Genomic DNA, 14397 nt, shown 5'->3' on the forward strand with positions numbered 1-14397 from the left:
AACTTTGCTCTCTCTCTCTCTCTCTCTCTCTCTCTCTCTCTCTCTCTGTCGCTTGGTTTCTCTCGCCTCCCTTTTTCAATGGTTCTGAAACCATCCATCTGCCTTCTCTTTTTCTTCTCCTCTTTAATGTTGAGGTCTTATATACGGCGGTCTTGGCCTTTGGCCACTGATAACGACTGATATTTTCCTCCTCTTCTTCCTTCTAACATCTTATTGAGAAAAGTTCTTTGTGAACTAAAGAAAGCCTTCATGGTGGGTCTAAGTGATTGATTCTTATGGTGGTTGGCTGTCTTTCTGAAGCAATCATGGGATTTTTGGGTGCGGCGCCTTATGATCGTTTATCCCTTTAGGCCGTGTTTACTTGATGGGACAGGATATCCCTACCTGGGATTGATTTGGATCGTCCAAGTGGATTGTCCTAAATGGGACAGGCTACACATACGTTTACTAGGTCATACAAAGTCCACAATATATCCGCTGAAATGTATTTACAATCCCGGATTAAGTGTGATATTTACCTGTGAAATTACTTTCTTGTACCTTTGAATTTGAAATTCCACCTTGCCTACGCTCAGCCTTAGTTCGTCTTTCTCCACTTTTCCCCAATTCTGTTTTCTCCAATCCACATTTTCCCATAAATGAAGACAGATATCTTCCGATTTGGATCAACAGCACGACGTCAACCACAATCTTCTGGGTAAGTTTCCGCAACACCTTCACGTTCTCTGCAACCATTTATTAACGAGAAATACTGAAAGTAATTTTTTCCTAAACCCCTTTTCTGAGTTCTAGGGTTAATCGATCGTACTCCTTCTGCGGTGCACCAAGCCGATTCTGTAGCATTCCAACGATTTCAGAATCACTGTTTCTCAGTCGTAATTGCTACAATTGGTTGATATGTACATTCTCTGCACAAATTATTTTAGCGTAGTCTGTTTTATGCGCGATGTTATACCTTACATTCTGCCTTGACATTGTTATAAATTGTTATGCACTGTCAGCATATACAATAACTTGACACTGATGTTATTTGTAACTGTGTCTATTTCACAAGCATTCGTGCTTGCGATTGTGTTGTACTATATCGTAAGTTAGGTATAATGGGATTGTACACTATCCAATGGCAGCTTGTACTGTGTCCAATTGTAGAAAATTCCTACTCCGAATACATTTTAGTTTTCCCTTGATTCCATTTACATTCATATGGTTGACAGTAATATAGAGTAGAAATCACTGAGGGCGATCTAATATCGGACATTTGATGCTTGTAATATTGCATTGCTACACTTAATCTATAGGGAAAACTACATGGACAACAATCAGTTCACACACAATTTTACTAGTACCGATTCTAGGGGGTAGATCGACTAGTAGGCAGCATTCCTCGGGGTCAACTGAAGCTGTAGTGCGGTTTTGTAGTTGTGGTAAGGATGTCGGTTTACGAACTTCATGGACTAGTCTTAATATAGGTCGAAGATTTCGAGGTTAACCTGGTGCTGAGGTTCGTTTTACAGAAATTTAATGATCTCCAAAGAATATTAGGTCGATATTTATCATTGGTTAGCCTCGGAGTATACGAATGATTTTTACATTCCTTGCGCTTGTATAATTGAGGATGGGTACATACATCACATATCATTGTTTTATATTTAGGGCCGTTATTGTGGCATATTCGAATGGGTTGACCGCTCCATGAATCCAATTGCCTCAATTATGCTTAAATGCATATCCACATCTTTCACCTATTTTTCACCAATGTTATGTTGTTCTTTGCGTACATTGAACGTTTCAAACAAGTATAATATTCTTTCATTTGATTATCAAGCCTCGTACACCAGTTGATATATAAGAATATAATTAAGGCTGTAGTATTTTCATTTAGGCTCTATTTACCCTCATCCCCCAAAAAAACTGTTGTGTCTCATTTATTAATTGAACTACCCAACCCACAACTACTTTATTAATGGTGACAAAACACTCAACATTAATTCTAAAGCTGATAGCGGTAATAAATTGGCTGAATGTGCACAAAATGGCGGTACAACTCTTTCCATTTTCAACCTATGTATTTACCACATACAAGTACAAAACTAACCAAGTGCCACAAATAGGGATTAATTAATCCCCCCTACCAGATTTAGTAGAAGAGACACCTGAATTAATGCCTACAAATGTCCAATCCCAACATATTTATCCGGTAGGAGGTATTAATTAATCCCACCTACCGAATTTAATAGAAGAGACACCTAAATTAATGCCTATGCAACAGTTTTTATTCATCATTACAAGTGAACAATTTTTGCCATTGATTGGCCAATGCATCCAATCACATCTACTTCCATTCCCTTATAAATGTGAGTGCATTTGCTACCTTTTCATTTGCAACAACACTGGCATCTCTTGTACTCCATCCCACAATAGTTTTTCTAAAAATAGTCGATGATGTGGCCTGATGGTTATTACTACCAAAGATATATGTTTTACTGTTCAAAATGGACAAAAGATATGGAAAAAACATTTGTTCTAAAATTGCATGATCACGCAAAGAAGGACCGTTTTCACTCGGAACGTGAAAATAGCTTTGTGATTTCTGACTCGTTAGCTAACGTTGTTAAGTGTCATGGAGGAAAAATCGATTTGGGTTGGGGAAAATACGTGGTGAAGTTCCTTCGAGAACGACATGACGTCTTCGGTAAGCTAGTCATCCACCGGGATGTCGTGTGGAATAAGCGTCTCAGATTTATCATGGTGCTTAATGGAATGTGGAAGGATTTCTGTAAGGTGATTTCTCAATTTAAAGCAATCGATTTACATATTGTAATATTTTATTGTACTGTCTAAAACTTTGACAACGTGTTCTCATATTTTTTGGCCTGTATGAATATGTCATTCTAGGAATATCGTATCGGGAAGTGCTACGTTAACGCATACGAGGATATGTGAGAGGATTTATGTCAGTTGTTTGCGCATCCAGTTGATTCAAATTCAGGAATAGTGGGGGATGCTGAGCCTGAGCTGAAAGAAGGTAAGTCGGAAAAGGTGTCTGATGCTCCAGCTTTTGTTGTTTCAACCAAAGCAGCGAGAGATGTTGAAAGGGATCCTTGTCCATATGTGTACGTATCAGATAGCTCGACATCAATCTCGTCATTATGGAACTTCATTGATGACTTCTATGGATGTGAGGACGATGCCGACTTATTGTAGCCACTACCTGGCGTGCCAAGCGTCGAAAAGAAGTCAAAAATGCCCAAATGTGAAAGCCCTCTGGCTGCAAAGTCTGACGAACAGGCCAACTCTTCTACATCGAATCAAATGCCATTGAAAAAGGTTGAGTGAGAGAAGTTGAAGGTTCAGGTTAAGGCTGGTGACTAAGGACGTGAGGTTTAGGTTGCTGATTGCATGCTTGGGAGTATATATATATATGTATATATATATATGTATATATATATGTATATATATATATTTATCACTATAATGTTTGCGGATTTTTTTGGGGAATCATGTTGTCTGTTGTAACATTTTCTCCTGCCGCCGTACTTTATTTAGCTGTCCGTTTTAAGATGTGTCTTTAATTAATGTGTATTATAATTTAGAAACCTAGTGATATGAGCCACAGAAGGGGAAGAATGTTTGTTAGGGTCAGGTGTTGGTTGTTTTTTTGTTCCCATGTGTCTGCATGGGAAGTGTACGTATTGTCATGGCCAGAAGTGGGGGATCACCTGCACGTGTTGAACAGTGTTGTTGCCATGTTGTAGAAATTATGAATTTATTAAAGTCATGCATGTATTCTGTATTTTTGTTATATCTGTATTTATTTCTAATGTGCAACTTATTGTCTGTATTTTGGTCAGTATTGATTTATTAATGTATTACTATATTCTACTATAAACATTTTATTACAATAAAGTATGTCTGCTAAAATCAATTTAAATATAATAATGTTGTAATTTATTACAACAAATTCTTAATTACAAGCGTTATACATGTCCTGAAATTAATGTATGTATGTACTTATATTCAATTGTACATAAGTTAATGCAATTAACAGAGACATAAAGCAGTAATCATTAACCGAACTGCAATATAAATAGGCCATAATTACCGCTGTTTTTCAACGCTACTTTTCTTTTTTCGCAGCGTCCAATCTTGGCCATAGGGCTATAATTACTGGGATGCAAAAGGCCACAATTGCGTGCCTTTTTAAGTACCTCAAGCCTGCCATTCTCCTTCATAAGTTAAACCGTCCCTTCTTCTACTTCCCAAACCTTAGTCCCCATTCTTCTTCTTTGCTATACCAGTCCCTACCGCCTTTCAATCACCCACCGAATACAATGCCGAGCCGTAAACTTCCCTTGGGCCAGAGTCGGTATTTCTATACACCGAGTTGGACGAAGAAGATCGATGATGCCTTTGTCAACTACCTCTACTACCATGCCTTGATGGGGCGAAATCAGTCTGACCCACTCCAACCGGACGACGAGTCGTTGAAGAAAGTGGCAGATGCGATGAACAGGTACGCTGACCGATCCTGGCCATATGATTTCTTTAGAAATAAACTCAGTTTGCTTCGTTTGCGGTACGAGACCTTCGGAAAGGTGTTGGAAGATACGTCTTTCAAATGGAATGAGGAAACCGACAGAATGGTCGACCGGAGAGATGACAGGAAAAAAATAATATGGGTATGCTTTTTATTTTGGCTTTACAAAAGTGTGGTCTATTAAAAAAATAACACATTTTTCTTAAAAAAATGATATTTTGCAGGCGTATTACTATTTCAGCGAGCCAAAGTGGAATCAGATGCGGGAGATATTCGGTGGAGCTATGATATCTCCGTTCCCTGGATCAAGTATGGATATTGATGAAGGCAGCGACGATGGATTTGATGTCATCTTCCTAGGAGTGAAAGCAGACGAACAGCCTGAGGTGGTCAATATGGTAACAAGTGAAGACGAAAGTTGAGGTGTGTGTGCTGTTGTTGGTAAGGAAAAATATATATCTCTTGTGGCCGTGGTTTTGCCCGAAAATAAAAACTGTGTAATGGTTGTGGAAGGTTGTTAATTTTCTCTTTTTTCTTTTGCTGAATGCTTTTGGTGGCCCATGTGCTGCGTGTAGTGTGAAAAAAGGTTGTAAACACCGTTGATCCAAATTAAAATGTTTTTGTTTATGCATATTAATTTTTGCAAGTTCTTCTGTTATGTTTATATTGCTAAGTTGTTTTCACAAGTATTTTACATTATCCAATAGAGAAGAAATATAATTACGAACTTACTAGAATTTCTATAAGCATTATCATGACAACAGATATAAAACATAGTCCCAGTTCCTCTAATGTTGCCAATATGGAAACCAACAATTTTAAGCAACTTTTGTTGGCATGTACATTTGAGAAACCCTTTTCTAGGGTTTCTACTGTCAAATGTTGCAAAAAATAATACGGCCTAGTGGCATTAATTTATGTATGTAGTTATATTTCATTGAACAGAAGCTTAGGAATTTAATAGAGGTTTAAAGTAGCAATAATTAACCGAACTGCAGGAGTAAAAATGACCATGATTCACCGCTGTTTTCCAATGCACCCTTTTGGATTTTGCAACGTCCAACCAAATGAACAGTCGCCATAATTAGTGCGATGAAAGTGGCCACATTTGCATGCCTTTTTAAGGAATTTCACCCTACTATTTTCATTACCATTCGCCTTCCTTTCTGTTGTCCTCTGACCTGAAATCCTACCCTTTTCTTCCCAAATCTTATCGTTTTTTTATCTTTTTTCCAAGCAGACAGTCTACGAAAATGCCGAGCTGTAAATACCCATGGGCCAGAGCCGGTACTTCTAGACTAAGAGTCGGACGAAGAAGATTGACGATGTTTTGTTAACACCCTCTACTACCAGACCTTGCTAGGCAGAAACCAGTCTGACCCACGCCTCTCGGATCTGACGTCCTTGAATTTGGCTGCCGATGCGGTGAATATGTATGCCGAAAGAGACTGGCCGTTGTATTTTTTTAAAACTAAACTGAGTCTGCTTAGGTTATGCTACGACACCTTTCGAAAAGTGCTGGTAGATCCCTCCATCACATGGAATGAGAACACCAACCAGATGGTCGGCAGGAGAGAGGACTGGAAGAGGGTAATCCGGGTTTGAGTCTCTACTTTTGCTTTGTAAAGTTTGGGATACCAGAATAGTAACATGTTTTTCTTAAAAATATTGTTTTCACGTTAGAACATCTACAATGTAGGAGAATAAAGGAGATCTTCGCTAGAGGTGTGCTTTTTCCATTCCGTGGAGACAATATGGAACTTTACGAAGCCAGCGAGTAGGGCTGGGCAAACAGGTCAGGTTCATTGGGTCCCGACCCGACCTGATCGGATTCGGGTAAATTGGGGTTTGTTTTTCAGATTTTTATGGCAGGTTTGGATAGACCGTAACCCGCTTATTTTTAGTTGGATCGGGTTCGGGTTTTAAAACCCAACTCGATTAACCCGATCGGGTACCCGATTTGAAAAGGGGCAAAATTTGGAGAGGGTTTATGATTATGAACCCGTCTTTGATTTCTCCAATTCTCCTTCTCCCTCTCTCTCACTGCCTGCGTTTCCATTTCCCCCTCTTCTTTTCTTTACTGACCCTTCCCAACCAGTGTAGCCACTACTCGCCGTCGCCGTCGCACGCTCTTCAGTCTTCACCCTTTGGAATTTTTACTGACCCTTCCCAGCCAGTGCAGCCACCACTCGTCGTCGCCGTCGCACACTTGATAGAGCTGTCCAAGTTGGATTTTTTGAATTAGGCTTCCTTGAATGGTAAGTTTCTGTTGTTAGACTTAATAAAAAGACTTAATTTCTGAAAAAGAAAAAAGGAGTTAATTGTTGAGGCGTGAAACCATTTTGTTGTTTTTACAATTAATCTCCTAAATCTGGGGAAATATGGGTAGTTTTGGAAGCTGTATTCCTGGTTCTCACTTACCATCTTGTACTCTTGTTCTTGGTGGTTTGTGCACTGGCTTTATTTGGAGTGCAAGTTTACTTTTTTAGGTTTTTGTTGATGTGCATTGTTAGCATGTTCTGAATTTTGAGTTAGTCGAGTTGCGGAGCATGTTTTTGTTCTTCTGTTTCTGTTTATTTCTTTAATTTGGTTTAGAGATGGAATTGCATTAAACATGTGTATTTTTCTGCGCATTCATAAGTTTGTGGTGGTTGGGTTTCATCTGTGAATTTAAGCATATTTTGCGTTCTGTTGGTCTTGTTCTTTGTGATGGAGGTGCACTCTTTGGAGAAGTTTCTGGGTTGAGGAGTGTGCATAGATCGCCAATGGCTCCTACATATAACATCTCGAATCTGAACCTGTTGGAATAATATGCCCAAGAAGTTATGAAACTTTAGTATAAAAAATGAAATAATTGAGAAACATATGGCCGGGCGTGAGAGTTAAAAATCTTGCACATTTTATCCTATGAACATAGAGCAAGGAATAGCATTGTACTATCATCTCTAAGTTCCTCCATATCAGACTTTCATAAGGCTAGTCATACTTGTCTCCTTGTTTTGTGAGTTCTTCTGCCTTAAGTTTCTGCAAACTACATTAATGACTGTGGTCCACTTTTTTTCTTCTCTTTCAACTCTTCTTGTATGGTTCTAAGGTATTTTGTGTGCAATCATGATCATACAGCAGGGATGCTTACCATAAAGGATCAACTATTCTTAAATTTGAAATGGATATAATGGCAGGGTATTTTTCATCTAATGTTGAGGAAACAATAGAGCATTTCAACCAAATGAAAGGAATATTGCTAATTATCAAGTGAATATCTACTTTAGTAGCTTTAGCTTGCAGAAGTATATTGAAATTCTATGTAGGATCAGCCAAAGATTTAGTATCCCTTTGGATTTTTGTCCAAGCAAATGTCATGTTGAGTTTAAAGTTGCTTCTGTAGATAAACTTGGGCAGGCCTCTGTTGCTATAAGATCCAAGATGAAGACATATAAGAGAATCTTGAGCAATGATACTAAACAGTGATGGTTTTTGCCGTGTTGGAAGAATCTTCAATATTTTGATTTTAATTTACAAACCTTTTTTACATCTCCCGTTAGATTGATTTTTATAAGCTTGGTCTGCTCTTAAAGTAGTTAATATTTATGAAATCTCCCGTCAGATTACGGTGTACTTTCCAATTTCCAGTAATTTGTTTGACTAAATTTTATATATCCATAATTTTGAAGTGATTCTTAGACTATCTTGTGTATGTTACATGTAGATGTTTTAATCTTGCAGATGTCGAATTTTCAATCTCAATCTTCACCTACTGTAGACTTATCAGATGCTCAAGATTAAGGCATAAATATGAACATGGTTCATAATCAGGTCCGTGGTGATCATGTTGATAATCTTGACTTTGATGTTGATAAGGGTATGGATATGTCAAAGGATGAGGACGATATTCCACTTGATTCTAAGAAAAGAAAAAAGAGGGTAGTGACTTCTAGATCACCTTAGTGGGATCATTTTTATAAATTTTACTGTGAAAAAGATAAAGCGCAAAAGGTTAGATGCAAATATAGTAGTAGGAAAATCAAAGCCGATCCAAAAGTACATGGAACTAGGCCTCTAAAGAACCACTTTGAATCCTGCAAGAATAAACCTCATGATGTTTCCACCAATCAGACTAGATTGTCTTTTCAATCAATTCGTTTAGGCGAAAAAGAGGCACCTCTTGTCAATTGGAGATTTGATCAAGAGAAAATTAGAGAGGCTTTGTCTTATATGTTGGTTGTAGATGAGCTCCCATTTAAAATGATTGAGAATTCTAGATTTAGACATTTCATGTCTGTGGCTTGTCCAATGTTTGCTATTCCATCAAGAAGGACAATAACAAAAGACATTTTCTATATGTATGTAAATGAAAGAACAAAATTGAATTCATTTATTAAAAATCATGCTCAAAGGGTTTGCATTACAACAAACACTTGGACATCTATTCAGAAAGTTAATTACATGTGTCTCACTGCTCATTTTATTGATGATGATTGGAATTTACATAAGAGAATTTTGAATTTTTGTCCAATTATTGAATTTTTGTCCAATTATCGGACACAAAAGTGAAGAAGTTAGTAGAGGTGTTAAGAAATATTTGCTTGAATGGGTATTGATAGGACTTTTACGATTGTTCTTGATAATGGATCTTCTAATGATGGAGCTATGGTTTATTTGAAAAAGAAATTTGAAAACTGGGGTCAAAATATTTTAGGTAGAAAATATGTGCACATGAGGTGTATAGCACATATAATCAACCTTGTGGTTCAGGATGGTTTGAAAGGGAAGGATGAGCATGAGGCAATATCTCGTATTAGAGGGCCAGTTAGGTACATGAGAAACTCTCCGGCTAGGTACAAAAAATTTCAAGAATGCGCTGAATTCATGGAAACAAAAAAATTATTGTCTCTTGATGTACCTACAAGATGGAACTCCACCTACTTGATGTTAGAAGCTGCGATATGTCTTAAAAAGGCATTTGATGTATATGAAGATATAGATCTTGCTTATAAGACTGATCTTTCAAACAAATCATTTGATGGGGTTCCTATTGAATCCCACTAGGATAGGGCAAAGATGCTATTGAAGTTTTTGAAGCATTTTTACAATCTCACATTGTGCATTTCCGGTTCTTCATATGTCACATCTAATATTGTGTTTCAGAAATATGTGAAATTGATTTGCTTCTCCGAAGATGGTTGAATAGTGATGATATTGAATTAAGTGACATGGCAAGAAAAATGAAAGAAAAATTTGACAAGTATTGGGGATCAATTGAAAAGATGAATATGATTTTGTATTATGGTGTGATACTTGATCCATGTCACAAATTGGGGTTTGTAGAATTTTTCTTTGATAAATTATATGGTGGTATTGGACAAAGTGATGCAATGAAAGAGAGAGTACGAGATGGTCTTCATGAGTTGTTCAATGATTACAAGTTAAGATATGGACACACTATTCAAGGAACTTTAGAAAGCCCGGGTTCATCGTCTAGTCGTGTTTCTTCATCTTCTTCCTCATCAAAGAAAATGTTTATGCATGATGAAGAGAATGAGACTCGCAGGTTTTCTTTATAACAAGAGTACATGATGTACATGACAGGGGGAAAAGATCACGTGAAATCAGAGTTAAAGAAGTATCTCAGTGAGGATGTCGAAGAGTATAAGGAAAAGTTTGATATATTAAAATGGTGGAAAGTGAACACTCAAAGGTTTCTGATTCTCTCAAAGATGGCTCGAGATATATTGGCAGTTCTTGTCTTAACTGTTGCTTCAAATGCCGCATTTAGCACTGATGGTCGTGTTCTTGATGCATTTAGGAGCTCACTATCTCCTAAAATTGTTCAAGCTATTATTTATGCTCAAAATTGGATCCGTAAAGATTCCAAGCTAATAAGTATAGAAGAAGATTTAAGTGAAATTGAAATGTTTGAGCAAGATACTTTTTATTTTTTCTTTTGCTTTGTTTTATATTAAATTCTATATATTTTTATTTATATTAATCTCAGTTTTTTTTTTTTTGTTTGTTTTCTTGTAGAACTAACAAAATTGGGAGTCGATTCAACCATAATTGATATTTGACTCGACTACTTTGGAGTTTGGACTATTTTGGATCTAGTACTTCACATGTAATTGTAAATTGATGGTTAGAATGTAATGACTTGATGGATTATTTTGTTCATGTTGTTTGCTAATGATGTTTGCAAAAATTGAATGTCTCTTGTGATTCTTTGCCGTTGAAATTTATTTTATGAATAAAATTTCATTGCTTCATAATTAAAATATTAAAAAAAAATTAAACTTGCATAAAATTACCCAAACCCGTTGGTCGGGTACCTGCCCTACTTGTGTTCGGGATCGGGTAGTGTTATGCACTAAGCAACAAGGGCAAAATATAGGTTGTTCAATCGCATGTGACATCACAGGCAACTCGTCCACTCATTGTACATGGATGTAGCCATTGTATCCCTTCAAAAGACCATGAGGGGCTGCTGTCAATATTCCACACACAACCAACCTCAACATCCGTTCCAGCATCTCCAAGACTAGGTAACTCATTTTCTAGCAGATTATTAGGCATTTCAGTCCTTAAAACCGTGCAATAAGCAACAAGCCAAGATTATCTGATTTTGCACCTATGGGGTAAAATGATTGACTTCTTAAAATACCCCACCACATTTTAAGTAGACCAAACGTACGCACAATCACGTTACGCGCAGAAGAATGCTTGAGGTTGAAAAACTCCTGATGGTTCTGCGGTCTGTCGGTACTAGTGTCCCATTCTCTTAGATGGTAGTGAACACCTTTGTACGGAGTTAAGAAACCTTCGGCATTTGCATACTCGTAGTCACATAAGTAGTAATTGCCTATGCAAGGTATAACCGAACGTTATGCAATAAATTTATTATTTACAATAAAGAACGCACATATTAAGCAGTATAAACAGTGTAGAAAGCATGTATGGAGCAAAGTGATACTTGTAGGAACTCTTAGACCACCTGGTCTGTGGACAACATCACGTAAAACACGGCTATCCGCTGCGTTCCCCTCCCAGCCGGTAAGGACATTTATGAATTGCATGGTTGGATTGCACACCCCAAGTACGCTCGCGGCCACTTGACCTATGCGTGTTCGGTACAGTCTCTTTTCATGTTCGGGTACTCGCACATCACTGAACGTGCCATCCAAAGCCCCGAGATATCCCTATAGTATGAATTACAATCGAAAATTATAGGTAAATGTAATCAGAACATGTAAGTAGCAATAAGCATATTAGAATGAATTCTTAATCGACAAACAAACAAATAATAGTACTAGTACCTTAAACCATCTCCAGCAAGGGTCCGCGCATTCCTCTATAATCGGAGTCAGCCGAGCTAGCAGGACATTGTACAATTTAATTATTTACTTTAGGACACAATGAAATGTTTGCTAATTTTTTGGCCAGATCGTAGAAAATCATGCTTCACCACACAATTCTTTTTATGATGGGCTACCACACAAAGAAAAATCGGAACTTGCTCCGGTACGCTAAGATGTTTGCTTTGCAAAATGCCTCCAGAATACTTAAGTAGATAGCATAGCCATCTAAAGGCATTACGGTCCATACGTAGGTTATGCAGGCAAGACTCATCGAAAACAGAAACTAGCCTATACAGGTGAAGAACCTGGTCCAGTATCCTAGTATTGATTAAGTATCTCAGAGGCCAAGACCGGTCACGAGTAGGGTTTGGGGAGGTGAGGTGTTTTGCAATATAAGTAAATATAGTCAGAGCGACTGTAATCTCGTCCATCAGTTGTTGTAAAATAATTAAAGCCAATATAACTCTTTGAATTGACGTCATCCTAAAGAGCAAAAAAACATTTATTCACACTAAAAAATTATCACGATCGCAATACCAAAGATAATCCATACTTCCCACACATTTTCTAGATGACACAATTTGCAAACAACACAACATTGTTCTATTGTGAAGAAAAAGTGAAATGAAGGGAAAATTTTGTTGCAAAATTTCATGTAACATTTGTAGATGATATACTGTGTTGATGTGGTATACAATGAGAACGACGAAGCCGTGTAATGATTCGGTAAAATTACACAATCGCTCTTTAAAAAAAAAAAAATAGTGGCCTGAACCCAAGCATCCAAGATTTCACAATGTTAAACTGTATATAACTTCACAAGAATTTTTATGAAAGCCTTTCATTTGCTTCTCTTTGATGGAAGTTTGATTTTTCCAGAATGTATCCTAATTTTTGGCCTAATTCTTCTTCTGATGATCGATTCAACCTCTGATCAAAAAGATATACCTTGGTTATATTTCATCTCTTCAACAAGTTTAGTAATGAGCATAACGGCCCTATTGTTCTATGATTAGCTTACAACATTACTGAAATGGCACCAAACGAGCTTAGAAAAGAAATTGAGGGTTTTTAGCAAAAACTCACCTACAGATCTCGAGGGATTCCTGAGCTAACCAGAAACAACACAACTGAATGCGAAGCAGACTGGCGGCAACAACGTTAATGGCTGCTGCGGCGAGGATTCTTGGCAAAAAAAGAAAAATTGACAAGAGTTTTACCTTAAAAACAAATATGTACAATGTAATAGTAGAGGGTAAAATAAGAAGTTATACAGTAACAACGTCACCGAGACCCAAGTCAGCGGCCACAATGAACTCACCTTAGGACAACAAGGAGGCTTGCTCTGTCGAAGCCCTTCCGTTTCTGCCTCTTTTTGCACCGGTGAAGAAGACGCTGCTTTAAATGGAAAAGGTGATAGCAAATTTAAGTCGGTAGGTGTAGAAGGATAAATTCGTCATTTGGCATAGCTATCTTAAGGGTATTAAAAGCAAAGCACCTAAGCGTAAAAGATGGGATAGCTGGTCGGGAATCATATCCCACCTCTTTTGGTCGGAATCATATCCCACGTTTCATCCATCATTATACCGAGCTTGCACTTTAAATACCGGGTCTCACATTTCGTAGGTAAACAGACTAATGTAAGGGATTGAGCCGGGTGTACTGCTTAATCTCATGTAGTAAACACGGCCTTATTGGATCAGGCTCTCTGAGTCTTGTGCAAAATATTTCTGTCTTTGTGAGTATATTATTTACAATCTGTAATTATTTTGGTATATCTTAATCTGTAATTTTGTGAAGGGTTGTGTACCCTTAGTTATTATAATAGTTGGTTAGGATTTTGGGTTTGCTTGGAGATCCCTCTTGAGGTATTTCCACCTTACAATGTCTCTTACGGTTTCTCTCTTCTCTTCTACCACTGGCCCTCTCTCTACCTTTGTTGGTGTCGTTGTTCGCTGCTCTCTGCCTTTGCCTCGCTGCTTTCTACCCTTGCCTCGCTCGCCCTTATTGCTCGTCCTGCTGCTTGTTCATTTTTTTTATATATTAAAAAATAAAAATTAAAAACTCGGGTCAATCAAATCGATCAGTCCTGACGAATTTTATAACAGAAAGGGGCGGAGCCTGTATCCATCCCAAACTTGGCACGACAGATCCCGGGTCCACCATAGCCCGACCGTTTGCCACCCCCATTAGAAAAATCCAAGATGAGCATCGTATCGTGGTTGATAATACTACAACATTAGTGAGTCAATTTCGGAATTAATGAGTGAAGGGTGAGGTGGGTTGTGTACTGAAAATGATTGACAATTAAGACAAAAGTACGTATGTATGTTGATCAAAACTCTCATGCGACGCTGGCGGGCTGTCACAATCCTACATTTTTGCCCTACTTCGTCTCAACTCTCAAGTTAAGATATGTTACCAAATTAAATTTGAGTTTGATTTGCTTGATGTTTTTCTTTTTATTTTTTTCCTTTTCCTATATTTTTATTTTTTTAATAATCAAGTTTG

General features: G+C 37.6%; 1 protein-coding gene and 1 long non-coding RNA gene across 2 annotated transcripts; one reads left to right on the forward strand and one right to left on the reverse strand.

The window, feature by feature from the left end:
- The first annotated feature begins 9127 nt into the window (after positions 1 to 9127).
- LOC105162972 (zinc finger BED domain-containing protein RICESLEEPER 2-like) lies at positions 9128 to 9586 on the forward strand. The gene has a single exon (XM_011081154.1). The coding sequence runs from the start codon at positions 9128 to 9130 to the stop codon at positions 9584 to 9586; it is 459 nt and encodes a 152-aa protein (XP_011079456.1).
- A 1137-nt stretch (positions 9587 to 10723) lies between these two features.
- On the reverse strand, positions 10724 to 13833 carry LOC105162944 (uncharacterized). The gene is made up of 5 exons (XR_002287082.2): positions 13208 to 13833; positions 12973 to 13071; positions 11845 to 11900; positions 11523 to 11727; positions 10724 to 11390 (listed from the first exon to the last, which is right to left on the reverse strand). It is a non-coding gene; the product is annotated as an uncharacterized LOC105162944 (long non-coding RNA).
- Between the last annotated feature and the right edge of the window lie 564 nt (positions 13834 to 14397).

This window comes from Sesamum indicum, linkage group LG5, assembly GCF_026168435.1.
Source record: "Sesamum indicum cultivar Baizhima isolate 11 linkage group LG5, ASM2616843v1, whole genome shotgun sequence".
Classification (NCBI taxonomy): Eukaryota; Viridiplantae; Streptophyta; class Magnoliopsida; order Lamiales; family Pedaliaceae; genus Sesamum; species Sesamum indicum.

Excerpts from the sequence above, each read along its gene's own strand:
- LOC105162972 (XM_011081154.1), top strand. The coding sequence starts at position 9,128 with ATGGGTATTGATAGGACTTTTACGATTGTTCTTGATAATGGATCTTCT.